At 33.7% G+C, this 18,276-nt stretch overlaps 1 protein-coding gene and 1 pseudogene across 6 annotated transcripts in view; both read right to left on the bottom strand.

Moving 5' to 3' along the window:
- Nucleotides 1–11,455, bottom strand: part of LOC114320313 (protein REVEILLE 8-like) — a 28,995-nt pseudogene extending 17,540 nt beyond the window's left edge. The window contains exons 1-2 of the transcript XR_014341462.1: nt 11,451–11,455; nt 11,249–11,306 (exon numbers count right to left, since the gene is read on the bottom strand). The product of XR_014341462.1 is annotated as a protein REVEILLE 8-like (transcript). The remainder of the gene's footprint in view (nt 1–11,248; nt 11,307–11,450) is intronic.
- LOC114320321 (uncharacterized) lies at nt 1,706–16,461 on the bottom strand. Of its 5 annotated transcripts, none has more exons than XR_014342078.1 (5): nt 14,428–16,457; nt 9,665–9,796; nt 9,416–9,570; nt 9,175–9,300; nt 1,706–2,164 (listed from the first exon to the last, which is right to left on the bottom strand). XR_014342078.1 is itself a non-coding variant. In XM_082891505.1 (2 exons), exon 1 carries the CDS (start codon nt 16,379–16,381, stop codon nt 14,450–14,452), a length of 1,932 nt encoding a protein of 643 aa, XP_082747631.1. In that variant the 5' UTR covers nt 16,382–16,461; the 3' UTR covers nt 11,100–11,306; nt 14,428–14,449. The 5 variants fall into 5 exon arrangements, 2 of the variants coding, with proteins under 2 accessions (XP_082747631.1, XP_082747632.1); XR_014342079.1 differs by having other exon boundaries at nt 9,665–9,791; XR_014342080.1 differs by lacking the exon at nt 9,665–9,796.
- Nucleotides 16,462–18,276: the final 1,815 nt, after the last annotated feature.

Genomic DNA, 18,276 nt, shown 5'->3' with positions numbered 1-18,276 from the left:
CTTGCTATTGGACAGATATGGTTTAATTTGGTTCTATATTTCAACAGATAGGATTTGATTTGGCTTAGTATTTCAACAGATAGAAAAAATAAAGATAAAATTGAAAAGATAGAATTTTGACATATAGAATTTAAGAGAAAATTGAACAGATAATAAAATTTGGACAGATATTTGAACAGATAGGGGGAAAAAACAAATAGTTACAAAAAATTAAACACAATTATTTAAACAAATAGTCAAAAAATTGAACAAATAGTCAAGGGCTAAACAATATAAAACAGAATTGACAATCTCTTAAAAAAAACCAATGATTTGTTCAGATGGGACAATCCTTCAAATAAAGACAACCACCTTTGCTTTTCTTGAAATTTGTTCTCTGTGCTTTTCCTTGCACAAAGACAGATCAATTTTTTAGATACATGAATTTTATTCTTATTGTTTTTCTTTTTCCTTTTTTCCTTGTATTCTGGGAGTCATAAATAGAAATTCAGAGCATGTATTCATGTGCAAATATGCAGTTATATAGCCTCGCAAGTCCAGACAACATCACCATAAATGGCTATAGATAATCTACTTGGGGCAATTCAAAGTGTTGTCCAAGCTCTAATATTCTGGTCAGATCTTGAGAAGATTTTCAAAGCTAGAACTTAGAAACTACCAATCACTAAGATGTATGGACAGCATAAATGTTTATGAGCACAAGGGGCAACCAGATACAATCAATCAACTAGCATACAGAAGTTCTATTGTTCCAGATGAATGCACTATAAATTATATATATATATATATAAAAACCTCTAAATATAGTCTGAAAAAAATAGATTTAGAATTTCAAACAAAAATATGAAATATCTATATATATTTGTTTTGAGTTTTATTATTGGTTAGATAAGAATATAAATGGATAAAATTTTGCACATCCAGGAAGAAGAATTGGTGTAAATTACAAGGATGCAGACGTATAAAAAACTCAAAGGTACCAATCAGCTTCTTAGCAGACAGATGGTTTCCCACTTCATTGAAATCAACCATGCAACAACTTAGTTGATGGGTTACACTATTGGATATGCCACTTGTGCAGCAGTTCCAAAACATCAATGCCTACATTATGAAAGCTTGCTCTCCTTTTCTATTCCTGGGTGACGAGATCAGTATCATTCTACAGTTTCCGCATACATGAACCACAAAAGTCAATGTTAAGAACCACACGTTGCTTGTAATTAAGAGATCTAGACAACTGTTATCACTACCATACAACATTGAAATATTTAAAAGTAGAATTATTCTCAAGTACTTAGTTGAACAGCTGGGTATCAGCTCAACATCCATCAATAAAGGACTGTGAAACTGAAGGCACAGAAATCAGCATCATAGATCACATTTGCCTCAAATTTAATGAATATTCACAATCATGAGTGTATAGCTCCTTTACATCTTTCATCACAAACAAGAGGGAAATGTGTTTTTTAATTGATAATAAGCAGTCAGCAACATCATAACAGAAGCTATGAATTATTAAGCAACATCTAGCTATTTATAAAACTTCAGTGGAAATTCTCAAACTAAAATAAAAAAATAGTTGATGTACTGAAAAGGGGGGCTAAACACGTACCCAATGGAGATAGCAAAAGGGCAAATTCCTGCGGCAGCTACCAAGTAACAGACCTCAATGCCCCCCCACCCTTGGCCTCACAGGATGGACTTAGCTGGGGCAGTGGTTGGTCATCAAGTTAACCAACCAAAGGCATTCCATCCCAAGGGCATCAGTCAGTTGACAAATTTATCCAGAAAGATTGTCAGCCCTGCACTTCGCGACAAATAGCCTCTGCAGCCTTGTGTTTTGCTATTACAACCCACAATTTAAGAAATTATCGATAGGTTGGGCTATTGCAGTTGCATAGCCACTTCAATAATAATTGAGTCTTGATAATTCAACTTCATGCTGAGTTTGTCGCCAAGTATATTTCACAAGCCCATCAAAGTCACTCTATATGATGTGTGTTCAGAAGGATAGGATACTTCCACACACCCTCTGATTGATGGTCAATTAAGTTTGTATCCAACCTTATTCACCTATTTCTTTACAAACCGGAGCAGTTGAAAGACATTGCCATGAAGCTCTTATCAACATCAACCCAAAAACATCAACTTCACCTTTCCTTACCTGCACAAAATATATAAATATATATATATATTTCCAAGCGGTAGCTACAACAATATTTCAAGTAGCATCAAGTGAGCATTTGCATTGAAAACATGCCAATCTCCTAGAGGGGAATGAAAAAGAAGACTGATATTTGCAATCATAAATAAACATACAGGAACCCAGAGCAAAGCTAATAAAGATCACATTTTTCTTTGACTAGACATTCAAACAATATCTAAAGGGTTATTTATTTATTTATTTTCCATCTCTAGAACATACTGGAAATGAGATCTGGTGTTCTACACCTACAACTAATAACATAGTACAAATTGAAAGCGATGCAAAAGGGGAATGCCAAAAAGAACCAGGATTATGGAGATCATAAAGTGCATATCATTTATAATCCACCATAGCGCCACAACTAGCCCACAGGTTTGCCTCCTACAGTTGAGCAGCCACTAGCCAATTTGTTAGTACTTGAGACTTGATAATTCATTTCCACTGTAGCTATGTCACAGTTCCATGTCAATATCTTTTAGACTCAACAGCCCCAACATCAAAAGGATACATACCAGAAAACTAATAAAATCACCCCAAGGGTCATATGAGAACTACTTAATCTGTAGTTAGCTTAATAAATGCAAGCTATATATAACCGAATCTTATCATAGTCGCATATAGCACTAGTAGAACCCCTTTGTTGTGAAGGTAGTTACATCAGGTGTATAAGCGTTTGAAGAGGGTACCCTAAAGAGACAACCCAAAATCGACTCAATTAAGGCGGCAATGTTGAAGGCGCCGATATTGACTTGAATGCCTTGGAACTGTTGCAACTTGTTCTGAATAAGAGAAAGAGCAGTGGCGTAATGACCCATTTTCAAAATAGACCCTAAAGCTTTGTTGAATTGAGAAATTGGGGGCAAAGGTCGCATTCAGAACATGCAATTGAGTGAAATTAAAGCAGAATGAAGATGATTGGGACCCAAATTGCATGGTTGTTTGGGTAAGGCTTTAGGTTTAGGTACGCCTCCTTGAGGAGGAGATGTAGGGTTTTTGGTGGTGTTAGAGAGAGAATGAATCAGAACAAATAAGAAAGAAGAGGAACGATTAACGAGTAGAGATGGAGATTTCGATTTCGAAGTACCTTTTAATAGCCAATTATTGTAAGCTATTCTTGGTCCAATAATGGAAGAAACATAAATTCTTCTTCTTCTTGACATCTTCTTCAAGCTCAGCTGTGTCCGCGAGGAGAGAGAGAGAGTAATACTGTGTAGCAACTGAATACTTGCTTCTTTTGGTTTTGGTTTGATTTTTAAAAAATTATTTCTACCTTCAAAAAATATAATATCATTTGAAATTATTATCCTTCTCTATCCATTTCAGTTTGACGAATTTTTTCAAAAGCCAAATGTGCCTTCAATGTGTTCTTCCTAATGTAATACTAAGCCCTGATGGTGAATTTGCAGCTAAATGTGCAAATTTTCTTCCTAGTATAATGCAGTATTTCTGCAGTTGATAAACCACCAATGCATGCCCTCCGATTACAGCAGCAACACCACATGAACTAATAATCATCAGTCATCAGCCATCAGCACAAGAAAATATACATAGAACGTCAATAAATATCAACAGAATGATATGGAAATACTTCAGTTTATGAATTGTTTAGAAGAAAAGGAACAGTTGTAAATTCATCACATATTTGCTCTTGCCATTGAGTAATGCTAGCACCGACGAATGTGAATGAGTTTCTAGAAATTGCAGTGAACAGAACCTTTAAAGGAGGTGAATCCAAAATTTTAAATGGCAATTATGTAAGCAAACAACAGGCATCCTAACAAGGCAATAATTGTATCACCCACTCTAGGCAAGACTATCAACTATTAAATTGCTTCATCTATTCATGAATCTTTTTTTTTTCTTCCATCTGGGACTAACGATGACAACCTCATCTATGGATCTAGTGCTAGTATAGAGGTATATGCTACTTAATATAAAACCTATCAAGCTTTGTGCTAGTATGACAAAAGCCTCATGACCAACGACTATTCTAACCAATCCAACTTACTAGTACAGCAATTGTGTCTCCTCCAACACATCATGCTAATATTCCAGAGACATTTAAGGGCCAATGAATCTGGTCTGGAGAACTATTTGATGCACATTGAACTCATAAAGCAATGTCAACAAACGTTACTGGTGGTCATTTGTCTCAAATTCCCAAGGAAATGCCTACTAATACAGAACTTCAGTCCCCTGCACAAGAATCTACTAGAATCTGCAACATGTGAATTACATTTCTGCTAAGAGAGGTAGCAATGAGCCCATAAGAATCCAAAACATAGGAGTAGCATTTTGCTAAGAGACTTACCAACAAGTCCCGAATAAATGAAAGAGAAGCATAAGCCCATGTGTATATAAGGGCTTAAGCCTCTCCCCTTTAGATTCATCGGATCTAACACTGTCCTAAAAAATCCTAAATATCTTATTCCTAAATATAGTGATCATGAGAATTGAGAAAAAATGCATATAAGCCTTTCAAATGGCCACGTGTTTAAGGTGGCAAAAGCTAGGCTTTATGCCCCTTCGAGTCATTTACTGAAACAAGGCAATGGCTCTGTCTTCTATTTCTTGCAAAGAGAAACTAATATTACAGCACTCAAGGATTTACACAAGGAATAATTCCATGAGCATTCTGGTGGTTAATATTTTAGATTTGGTTTTTCATATAAACATGATGATCATTCTCTAATCATTTAAATTTTACCAATTTATTAAGTTCATCCTAGTACAAGAGAAAAGGCATAATAAAACCCAACCAATGTGGTTAATATTATACACCACCAGTTAGTTTACCTTTTTTGTATTAGTATGGTATGTATCAATAAAACATGTTAAAGTTAGTTTTCCCATTGACTAGTAGTTTTGTGCATCATTCCAACTAAAACATATTAAAGTTAGTTTTCTGGAGTGCACACTTGGCTGCGGAGTTGGCTTAACATGCCAAGGTCTCACTTCAATAACAAATTCATCAGGAATCTACATCAGTTTAGGCAAATATTATAGACTAAAACTAAATTACAATCTCTACTGGGAAAAAAAAAACCAAACCAAACCAAACAAAGCCTTAAGTCTCATCAAATGGGATCGGTTACATGAATCCTTCTTCTCCACGTGGCTCTATCAAAGGCCAATCCGTTAGTCATATTAAGTAAGTTCATATCTCTATTTGCTATGCTAGCTAACGTCAATCTAGGTCTACCTCGTCCCCTAACACTTCCTTCCACCGTCACCGCATTGCATCTCTTCACTACTGCCTCTATTGATTTCCGTTGAATATGATCAAATTATCTCAATCTATTTTCTCTCAACTTATCTTCTATCGGTGCTACTCCTACCCATTCCCGAATAAATTCACTCCTAATTTTATCTTTTCTAGTCTTGTCACACATCTATCTTAGCATCCTCATCTCAACAACACTCATCTTATCTACATGTTATTTCTTGGTCGCCCAACACTCCGTCCCTCACAACATCGCTGGTCTAATAGCCATTCTATAGAACTTTCTTTCGCGTTCTTGAGGAGGAGAACTAGGGTTTTTGGTGGTGTTAGAGAGAGAATGAAACAGAACAAATAAGAAACAAGAGGGATGATTACTTTAACAAGTGGAGATGGAGATGGAGATTTTGATTTCGATTTCGAAGTACCTTTTAATAGCCAATTATTGTAGTAAGCTATTCTTGGTCCAATAATGGAAGAAATAGAAATTCTTCTTCTTCTGCTTGACATCTTCAAGCTCAGCTCTGTGCGTGTGCGAGGAGAGAGAGAGTAGTAGATACTGAACCGTGTGGCAAATGAATACTTGCTTCTTTCGGTTTTGGTTTGATTTTTAGAATTGATTTTCTGAGATTTTTTTTTTTTTTTTTAAATTATAAGTTAATTTGATAAAAATAAATATTATTTTTTTATAAAAATTTTAAAAATTATTTCTACCTTAAAAAATATAATATCATATGAAATTTATGTATGTTTTTAAATTTTAAATTTTATAAAAATATTTCAAGAAAACATATTCTAAAAATTAAACCAAACAATAATATCATATACATATATATATATATATATATCTATATTAAGGAAAAGAGGATTTCTAATGAGAAGATTTGTGGGAGTTTCAAAATTCTATCATAAAATTGTTGATTTTTCAATTTACCTATTGGCCAATCTATTTAAATAATTTATACCTATATCTATATATTATTATAAGGGAAAATTGGTCTAAAATCCCTGCCCAACTTTCGATAGGAGAAGAGATCCACAATAATATGTTTTGATAGCTAAGGTCCCTCAACCTTATTTTTATGTTATAAAATACCTAATTTACCCTTCTTTATAACATAAGTTTGTTTGGATTTTGGCAAACTGAATATTCTATTGCTGACTTCACGGTAGAGATTTTGGAAACTGACTTCGCGGTGGAGATTTTGTAGGGATTTTGCAAATGTTGCAGTGGACTTGACGATAGAGATAGCTATGATTGTATCGGTGTTACAGTGTGTTGATTGTGTAGGTTTTTCAATGGAGTTGAATCAGGTATGTTTTCGATGGAGATTCCACATGGATTTCGATTTTTGTTTTGTATTTTATATAAGGATTCCGATTTCATATTAGTTTTTTAAATGTATTTTTGCATTAGGTTTTTGTTTTCAGTTTTGATCAATTTAAAAGAGAGGCTAGCTCAGTGAAGTTGTTTATAATTTTTGAAGTTGATTTTTCATTCTGTATAATTGATCAATTTTAGAGAGAAGTCAGCTTGATAGAGTTGATTTTGACTTTTGGAGTTCATTTTTCGTACTCTGTTTTTCATCAACATGCTTATTAATGATATGTTTTGTTCTCTATATTTTTCAAACCAGAGAAATTTCTTTAAACTAGAGATAAGTGTAAATTTCTTATCATTTTTGTTCTCTAAGTTTTGTTCTTTGCTTTTTCTGCACTTTTGTTGGTATAGTCCAAAGAAAATTGTAAGTTCGTTATTATAATCCTACGAAAATCACAGAGAAAATTATAAGTTCATATGGACATATTATTAGAAGTTTCTAATGTAGAAAGAATCTCAGAGAAAATTGTAAGTTTGTAGTTTAATAAAAATCACAGAGAAAATTGTAAGTTTGTAGTCCAGTGAAAATCACAGAAAAAATTGTAATTTGTTATGGACATGTTATTATAAGTTTGTTATTTTTTATTTCTTATTTTTCTCAATTGAATGTTTTGTAAGCATAATAGATCTTCTTTATGAGTTTCTCTGCGTTTGTGTGGAATAGTTAGCATTTTTGTCAATTTGATGTTAATGTATTTTTGTTTTTGTGATCTTGAAAGTGAATATAAGTTCTTAAATTTCTTTGGACTTTTATTTGTAGTTCAGAGAAAATTATAAGTTCGTAGTTCAAAATGAATATAAGTTTTTGTTTCTCTAAGCAAAAGTAATTTTTTGTGTTTTTTCTTTCAGTTTAGATGGATAGTGCAGTATTTTATGTTATCTTGAAGGTGTATATAAGTTTATAAATTTCTCTGGATTTTGATATGAGTGCAATATTGCACAATCACACAGAGAAAATTGTAAACTTGTAGTTCAGTGAAAATCAAAGAGAAGCTTATAATTTCATAACAAATTCTTTGTGTGATTTTTGTTTATTATTGTGTTTAATAGTTAGTACAAAATTTCTCTGTGATTCTCTCTGAATTCATTAAGTTTTCTATGATTTTATTTTTGTTATCTTGAAGGAGAATATAAGTTTATAAATGTTTCTGGACTTTTATTTGAGTCCGGAGAAAATTACAAGTTTGTTATTATAATCTAGAGAAAATTATAATTATTAGAAATTTCTCTGAATTTTTACGTTGTTCTTGTGAAGTGTTTTTATATTGAACAAATTATTTTTCTTATTTTTTCTTTCAGTTGCGATGGACAGTGCAGTGTTGTTGCTGTGCAAATATGGAAATGATACTATTGTCATTAATGTTTTTTGTAAATTGAATTTTGAGAAATTGGTTGACATTTTGTATAAAACGTGGGAGAATTTGAAACCTGAGACGATGCGTATTTCATATTCTATTGTGGGCTATCCGAATTGTATGGTTTGAAATAATATTGATTTTCTGAATATGTTGAGGGTTGTTTTTGCACGTGGTGTTGATATAGTTGATGTTTCAGTTATTAGGTGTAGTACTTTTGATCTGGTACACCTAAAAAAAATTTAACTGAAAAGCATAAGTGAAGCATAAGCTATAGACTTCAGCAAAATCTGGTATACCTAAAAAAAATTTAACTGAAAAGCATAAGTGTATGAGAGGAATAACAGATGAGTTATTTTGTTCATGAGTTTTGCGTAGTTGAATAAATGAATACTACTTCAGCCAGACAAACAGTACTCATGTTAACATAAACCAAACAGGTATAGGCATGCTTGCTAACACTCCAAAATAATTGATATTTTCAAAAACTGGATGCACCTGCACCCAAGTCATAGTAGGCTGAGGAAGATGGAGAAATTCATAATTGATATATAAATGAGCAATATAATGGCTCCACAACTTCTATAGTTTCTACCAACCATCATTATTGAAAATTTGTTAGGCAATTAAGTGGACTCAATCATACTGATAAAAACTCAGATCAAACTACCCCAATAACCCAAAGAGAAACAATCCAAAACCAGTATGTTGCCACCATGGAAAATTCTTTCAGAGTGACATTTCCAGTATTGCCAAATCTTAGGAACTGAAAAAAAAAGAAAAAGTTCCCTATGACACATGTTGCACTTCAAGTACAACAATACAAATAGGGCAAGTAAGATAGGAGAGCACTAACATACAAATTAGATAACAAGTATCTAAAGCGCATAATATAAATAGAAAAACATTGTGAAGAGAGCAAGTTGTTCCACTTTAGTATTGGGCAGCAAGTCTAAAACTTCACCATGATTGACTAATTTAAACCAATCATCAATACAGTTGAGAAGATTACCTTGAAACAATTAACCTGGTTTCCCTTGCTTCGATAATTCAGAACTTGATATTGTTCTACTCAAGCTTCCGATGCCATCAATGCCGCTGTTACTAATCCTAGCTACCCCCTTTGATCCAATATCAGCTGAAGCAGTAACATTGTATGCCATAATAAGTACAAGAAAGTTCTCTCAAATAAAAAATATACATATATCTATGAACAAGGGAGAAATAACACAAATAAAAACACTTATGCATGCCTTCGACTCCATGAAGATTGTATTCATCCTGGGATAGCATGATTCCACCTGATGGAGAATGTATGAGCATGGAAGTGTCATCCCATGGAGAATATCCAGGTGTAAGGGCATTCAACAAGGATGGATAACCATGAAAGCTTGTAATGGTGCTAAAACTGCCAATTTTTAAAAGAAATAGCATGTCAGAATGACCAAAATTCAAACAAAATCCTCTGCCATATGTACTTTCATTGTCATCACAGGCCAAACCATTTTTTGGTTCCTTTCGAGGTGGTGGCACATGTGCTATAGTATCATTTTTTGGACCTTCAAAAAGTATTTTGGGCACGACTTCGGGTCTGCTAATGGAATTATTTAGCCAAGATATATAAAGAGCCTGCACTGATAAATTGCATAAATGAACATTCTTCAGATGTTTGGAATTGAAAATATCCAAAAGCTAATAACAGATGTTAGGCAACAAAAAGAACAAGTGGTTACACAGAACAATGACAGAAAAAAAAAAAAAAAGACAGGGAGAAGAACAATAACATCCAACCACAAAAGAGTAGAAGAAAGAAAGTAATGAAGTTCCTCATCGAGGATAATTAAGTTTTAGGGACTGATAAGTTCTGAAAATCAAATGATTTAAAAGCAGTTTCAGATCATTTGGTCACGCTGATTCTTGGACTAAAGCTTCCCACTTAAGAACTAATCAGTTGCTGGACAGAAAAACTTTAAATGTGGGGGAAATATCAGATAAATGGGAATTGGAGAAAGTAATTGCAAATCAGTTTGCACTAGGCATATGTCTCACTTGCACTCTTTTGCATTCCATATATTTACAATTACTTTCCCCATTTCCCATTTCTTCGATATTTACTCTTAAATGTGTCTTATCTATTACACTGTAATTAGAATGCTAAAGCCACCCCCAACCAAACAACACAGCATGGTGGCAACTATTTACTTTATTGCCCAGACTGTCCAGTAGACCCATGCAACAATAAGCTACCACAACTTGCACCATGCTAAGGTACCATTGTCTAACCCTATGCCGGGACAGGCCATAACTGGTTGCCTAATACCTACATAAGCTATCGATAATCCAGAACGGCAAGGAAACACCTAAACTGTACCAGAGGCAACACACAAGCATAGACTAAAATTCACTAAGTAAACTTCATTCAAAGAGAAAAACTAAATTACTAATGTGAGGTGTTCTATTGCACGACATAAAAGCACTTATATGTGCAGCCTATTCAAAGTTGTTAAGGACATAAATAAATAATACAGTAAGGTCTGTAAAGATAAACAAGTGCAAAGTACCAAACACAAATAAATAAACAAAGAAAATGCACTAATTGTGGCATGAGGCAATAGATGAAGTATAATAGAGAAACCACAATCACCGACTGTCTAGCTTGAATGGAAAGCTGTCAATATTGGCTAAACTCATGCATAGGAATAAGAAATACAGGGTAAAGATAAAGATAGTCAATGAAGCATAGTTCCATTAATATAGAGGATGCCAACATGTGAGTCGATAAAGATTAGAAGGAAAAAAAAAATCAAATTAACGCAAGGATGATGCGAACTAAAAGTGCAATATATTGAGTCGACCAATTACCTAAAAGCAAAAAGAAAAAAAAAAAAGAAAAAAAAGAAGAAAGAAACAGATAAAAAAAAAAAACCCCCCAGAACATTTCAAAGAGAGTCATGAGCTTCATTAATACTCAATCAGATCCCAACAATTTTTACATTAACCGGATACTCAACAAATTCATATAATGACATCTTCAATTTAAAAATAAGAAAGTCCTTATAGACTTCACAACATGATGATACAAGCACCTGAATCACTGTCTTTGAACCAACAAAATCTTCAATTTTTTTCCAGTCACGGTCAAACCTGAATAACCCAAACGATATGTCAAATAATTGAATTCAAAACATAATTTATGCAGTAAAGGTTATAATAGCCCAAGAAAAACAAAGGACATATAGGTCATGTTTCTTTCAAGTTCCCACAAATTATAAAACAGCAACAATTCACCCCATTATAATCGTAAAAACAATGGCCAAAGCAAAGGAGAAATTGGAAGTGAACCTTGCACTACAATGGTTCCCAACAGAACTAATCAACCCAATGGATGCCTCATGTGCCAATTAGTTCAAATAATAGTGCACTAGACTTTGTGAGTTGTGTGACAATCAACTTTTAATTTATTCAAAGCCGCAAACACTTTGAAGGCGACATTTTATTCAATTTCTACTGATCTAATAAAATTTATCTCTGATTCAAAACTATGAATGATATGAATGCAACATTTTATTCAATTTCCAATGACCCAATAAAAATTCATTATTTAGCCAAGACATCCAATCCAAATTTACTGAACAACCTATACCAAATTCGCAAAATTGATGTTCAAACAATCCAAATTAGAGTGGTCAAGACTAAAATCATCTACACCACTCAACCATTTAATCCCTCTCAATGTACAAACAACCAAACAGAACAACTAAATTATGAAATCAACCAAAAGAAACACATATATATACTAATATATAAAGGCAGCAATCCAATTTGATGTAGACCTCATTTTGAAGCTATGTCATGCTAAAAATGAATCCATATTAATTACTTTGGAAAAATTAACATCATCCTGAAAACTACACCCACCCCACCCATAACTCTCTAATGTCTCATATAACTCCTTCCAATTGCACTGTCTAAAAAAATAAAAATAAAAAACTCCTTTCAGTTATAACCTCATCTCTCATGAACCAAAGCCACAGGAATTCACCATAAGGTATTCTCCGTGCATGTCCATAATGGTAACTATTCAATAAAGTACATAATCTTTGCTTCGAGGTGAAAATTCAATGGGTGCCTTCATAGATCTCCTACATTGGGATAGGGGTACCTCTACTGTAAACATTGCAACGGCAAGCATCGTGAAGGAATCCAATAGACAATATGTGTGTAGTGTGGCAAATGGTAGTTGAATGTTATGTTACACGGACTCGGGTACGGTATCAGGTGCGGGTGTGTGGAGTCGGACACTTCAAAATTGAAAATTAAGAATACGTAGATATGGATCTAAATTTGGATACAGGTATGGGGATACGTTAAATAGTTTTTTTTTATAAATATATTTATTTTATGAAGATGAGTTAAAAAAAAAAAAAAGGGGAATAAATAAAAGATTTTGTTAAATAAAACAAATAAAATATAAATAACAAATAAAAATTATAAAAATTATTTTAAATATAAAATAAATTATATTATATATGATAAAATAAGTTATTTTTATTTTAATAAAAATGTTGGCCAAATACAAAACACTAAAAAAATAGACCCAAACTTATTTTATTTAGGCCCAAAAATTTAAATAAGTCAGAATAAAACACTGTAGGCCCAGACAAAATAAGGCAGATACAAAACACTAAATAGGCCTAAATTGTTATTTTATATATTTGGGTCTAGCCCATTAGCCAAACCTAGCAAATGCTTTCCGGCTATATACAGCCAGTCAAACTCTCTCTCTTCTCTCACCCTTTTTCTCCTCTTTCCTCTCTCTGAACTACGCACAACAGAGTTAAAAAAAAAAAAAAACAGAAGAAGAAGAAATACGCACAGCACGATCGAAGCTCTCTTCTCTTTCTTTTCCTTCCCACTTGGTGATTATGACTCTCTCTCTCTCTCTCTGGGTTCTAACTCTAGATGATGTGGTTATTGTAGCCGACATTCACTCGTCGATGAAGCTATGATCCAACAAATCCAGATCTCGAACCCAACACATCCCTATAAGTATCTCAATCTTCTTTCTTTTCGATTAGCCGTGTTCGAGAGAGAGGAGGCGAATCCGACACAGATCCCATACTCGCACCCGTGTCATGTCGTGTCGTGTCGTGTCGTGTCGACACGGGATACTTCACCTTCAACTGCCGAGTCCATGTAACACAGGTTGAATGATGTGCCTCATGTCAATAGTGAGTTTAGTCTTTGGATAATTACCAGTACATGAGCTTCAATTGGAGCAAAACATGAACAAACTTCTGATAGTCATCACAATCAACACAAAAATATATTGTGCTAATAAATACCAATAGAATAATATAAGAATAATATAAAAATAATATTACATTTGAAATAGCTTAGAAGAAAAGGAACAATTGTTAATTCAACAAGAATTTTCTGTTGCCACTGAATTATGTCAGCACCGAGGTATGTGAGTGGGGTTGCTTAGCGTGGCAGCAGCGATATGAACCTTCAAAAGAGGGGAATCAAAAATTTTGACAGGGTGAAAGAATTATGAGGCATTATGCACAAGATACATAAATGAAAATTATAAATCAACAATAGGCATTCGAACAAGGCGATAATTGCCTCACCCACTACTGGGAAGAGTATACTTCTAAATGGTTTATTCATCGATCTTTTTATTTTTATTTTTTTTCTTCCATTTAACAATGACAATCTTATCTATGATGTAAAGCCTCTCAAGCTTTGTATAAATCTCATAGAGCATAAAGACCAACCATTATTGTAATTTCTAACCAATTTAGCATACTACAACAGTTGTGCCTCTTCCAACAAAACCACATTCAGAGATATTTAATCATCTACACTACTAATACCATAAATTCTCCTTCAGAGAACTAGTTGATGACCACATACCTAAGAAAGAAATCTCCAAAAGTACCACTGGAGGTCATTTGTCCTAAATCCCTAAGAAATGACCACTTGTACATAATTCAGGGGACTGAAAAAGAATCTATTTGAATTTGTAACATGTGAATTAAAATACTACAGAGAGAGAGAGGTAACAAATAGTCTACAAGAATCTACGACATGTGAAAATAATGTTGCAAAGTCATGTAGCAACAAGTCCAAACTTATTGATGGAGAAGTATGAGCCCATGCCAATATATAACAAAAGAACAAAAAAAGAAAAAAAAAAGAAAAAAGAAAAAAAAGGGAGCTTCACCTAATAATATATATTATATTATGTACGTAGCTTTACCTTCACACCTTAAGCACTTTACTCAATCTCTTGCATTTCCATGACTATCTTTGGGCATGAACTTCTTTATCACTTCTTGGACAGCAGGATCTTGTCCTTTAGTTGAGAGTATATCTATGACCAAGGAAGAATTGGATGCATCTGCTGAAAAACCCCTTTGAACCATTTCCTCAACCAGTATTAATGCCTCATAGCACTTGTGTTGTCCAATAAATCCTCGGATAATAGTGTTGTAAGTGACATCATTTGGCAAACAACCATTATGTTCCATTTTAACAAACAACTCTTTAGCTTCAAGCAGTAGGCCTTCTTCACAAAAACCTTGTATCATTGTATTGTATGTCTTAACATCAGGTTGCAATCCCTTGGAAGAAAGGTTACTGAAAAGGGCCCTTGCAATATCAAGCTTTTTATCCTTGCAGAATGCATCAATAAGAATATTGTACTTAACAATATCAAGATGTAAACTGTTGCTTTCCATCACGTGGAATAATGACAATGCTTCAGAAATATGCCCATTTTTGCACAACCCATCCAATAAGATACCATAAGTTAGAGAATTTGGAATTATGCCTGCAGCTTGCATATCATTAAAAAGTTTTTGAGCAGCTCCACATCTACCTGTTTGAAATAAACCTCGTAACATAGCACCGAAAGTTCCATTGTCGGGTTTCAACCCCCTTCGAGGCAATTCTCGAAAGAGATGCATGGCCTCATCTATTTTCATTTTCTTGCAATATCCATTGATTAGAATGTTATAGCTAAAAACATTGGGGTGAAGGCCCCTTTCCACCATGTTATTCAACACTCTGATTGCTTCATCCATTTGGCCTTGCAAACAATATCCATCCATTAGAGTACTGTATGTGACTACATTAGGAGCCACACCTCTTTGTATCATGACTTCAATTACCCCCTCTGCCTCTTTCATCTTCCCTTCCTTGGTACATGCATCCAGCAACACATTATACGTATGAACATTTGGAGCAATACCATTATCCAACATTTCTCTGAACATTCCAGTAGCCTCCTTCCACCGGCCAAAATTACATAGGCCATGAATCAAAGAAGTATAAGTGACAACATCTGGGAAAATACCCTTTTCATCCATTTTAGAAAAGAGTTTGAGAGCATCATCCACCATTCTATCCTTGCAAAGACTGTCAATGATCGTGGTATACACTACGGTGTCAGGTTTACAACTTCCCTCTTCCATAATCCTAAGCAAACTAACAGCCCTGACAGTGTTCCCCGTTCTGCAGAGCCCATTGACAATGGTTCCATACATAACCACGTTGGGTTCAATTTCTCTACTCCTCATTAATTTCTTAAACAACTCCACAGCTTGAGGAGTTTTATCTTGCAAAATAAGTCCATTAATCAGAGTTGTAAAGGTAATTACATTGGGTGTATAGCCGCGTTTGAAGAGGGTACCCAAAAGAGACAACCCAAAATCAACTCTATTAAGGTGGCAGTAACAGTTAATAGCAATGTTGAAGGTGTAGATATCGACCTGAATGCCTTGGAGCTGTTGCAACTTGTTATGAATAAGAGAAAGCGCAGTGGCGTAATGACCCATTTTCAAAATAGGGCCTAAAGCTTTGTTGAATTGAGAAATTGGGGGCAAAGGTCGTATTCGGAGCATGCGATTGAAGGAAATTAAAGCAGAATGAAGATGATTGGGACCCAAATTGCATGGTTGTTTGGGTATGGCTTCAGGTTTAGGTTCGCGTCCTTGAGGAGGAGAAGTAGGGTTTTTGGTGGTGTTAGAGAGAGAACGAAACAGAACAAATAAGAAACAAGAGGGTTGATTAACTATAGCAAGTAGAGATAGAGATGGAGATGGAGATGGAGATGGAGATTTGGAAGTACCTTTTAATAGCCTATTATTGTAGTAAGCTATTCTTGGTCCAATAATGGAAGAAATAGAAATTCTTCCCCTTCTGCTTGACATCTTCTTCAAGCTCAGCTCTGTGCGTGCGAGGGGAGTGAGAGAGAGAGAGAGTAGATACTGAACTGTGTAGCAAATGAATTCTGAGCCTTTTCCCAATATAAGCCGTTTTTACATTGTATTTCTAAAACTAGGCTAACTTCTGACGGAATTCCAAAACTAAGCTAAAGTGCCATTACTATTCGCGCTTTTACTGTTAGGAACGCGAAAGTAGATGAACAGGAAAATCGCTATTACAAATAGCGACTTTGATTAATAAGTCGCTGTTACTAATAGCGCTTATAGCGTTCCTTTTTTTCCCAATAAAAACGCTGTTCTTAACAGCGCTTTTTACACAAAATTTTGTTCCCAAAAAAAAGCTATTGCTAATAGCGATTTTAACAAAAAAAAATTTGCAGAAAAAACGCTATTTATAATAGCGATTTCAGTTAAATGAAAACACCATTTCTAATAGCGATTTCAGTCCTCATATATACGAAGCCCCCCCTTTGCATACGTTTTTCAGCAGAACACGTTTTTCAGACTTAGGTTTTTCGGCATCTCGCTCTCAGCTCACTCTCCATCTCTCAGCCTCTCCATCTATCAGCCTCTCCATCTCTCACCCTCCTTCATCTCAGCTCGCTCTCGCTCTCTGCTCTCGGTCTCTGCTCTCACTCTCTGTCTCTGCTCTCTCTCTCTCCGTGGTATGACATTAACCCTAATTTTATGTATTTAGTTTTTGTGTTTGTAAATATGTTGTATTTTTCTGTCAATGTTAGGGTTTTACATGTGAATTATTAAATGTGTTAGGGATTTTATCATTGTGGTTATGAAATTAGGTTTGGAATTTTTTGAAATCAGGGTTAGGGTTTTTCTATCAATGTTAGGGTTTTTAAATGTATTTGAATTTTTTGGAATCAGGGTTAGTTTTTGAATTTTTTGGAATTATTAAATGTATTTTTCTGTCAATGTTAGGGTTTTTATCATTGTGGTTATGAAATTGAATATGGTTATGAATGTTTATGCTTTGTCAGTGTGGTTGTGGTGATGAAATTAGGGTTCGATATCAGATTGTTCACATTATTAGGATTGTTCAAATTAGGATGTCATTTTAGGGTTCACATTATTAAGGGTTGTAATGCTTTTGAATCATAAATCGGGTTTGGAATTTATTTAATTTTTTGAATTTTTTAAATAAATCATAAATATGAGAATTGAGAATTGAGAATTGAGAATTGAAATTTGGAATGATGAAATTCGTAAATCATCAATTTATATAATTGATAATTGTTAATGTCATATTATGAAATTCATATAATTGAGAATTGAGAATTGAGAATTGAAATTTGGAATGATGAAATTCGTAAATCATCAATTCATATAATTGATAATTGTTAATGTCATATTATGAAATTCATATAATTGAGAATTGAAATGACGAAATGTTTATATTTTTAAATTTGAAATCAGGAATTAGAATTTTGAAATTATGCTTGTGAATCAAAATGTCTATATTTTGAATATTGAACAAACCAACGTACATTTGTTGAATTGGAAATTGTTTTTTTTTTGCTTGTGAAGAGGAATTAAAAGGAAATTAGGGTTTTAAAAGTAATTTTTTTTAATTAAGAATTGCGATTAAAAAATCCGAAATTCATATAATTGATAATTGTTAATGTCATATTATGAAATTCATGTATTTGAGAATTGTTGATTTCAAATTATGAAATGTGTATATTTTGAAATTTGAAATTTGAAATCAGAAAATGGAATTTTGAAATGATGCTTGTGAGTTTTTTTTTTTTTTTGCTTGTTAACAGGAATTAAAAGGAAATTAGGGTTTCAAATTATGGTTTTAAAAGTAATTTTGTTTAATTAAGAATAAAAATAGTAAAAATTGTAATTCATATAATTCGTAA

The sequence above is a fragment of the Camellia sinensis genome, chromosome 10 (genome assembly GCF_055761805.1).
Source record: "Camellia sinensis isolate YWXY chromosome 10, ASM5576180v1, whole genome shotgun sequence".
NCBI classification, from domain to species: Eukaryota; Viridiplantae; Streptophyta; class Magnoliopsida; order Ericales; family Theaceae; genus Camellia; species Camellia sinensis.
The sequence above is the reverse complement of the archived record's forward strand: the minus strand, read 5'-3'. Positions and strand labels throughout refer to the sequence as shown.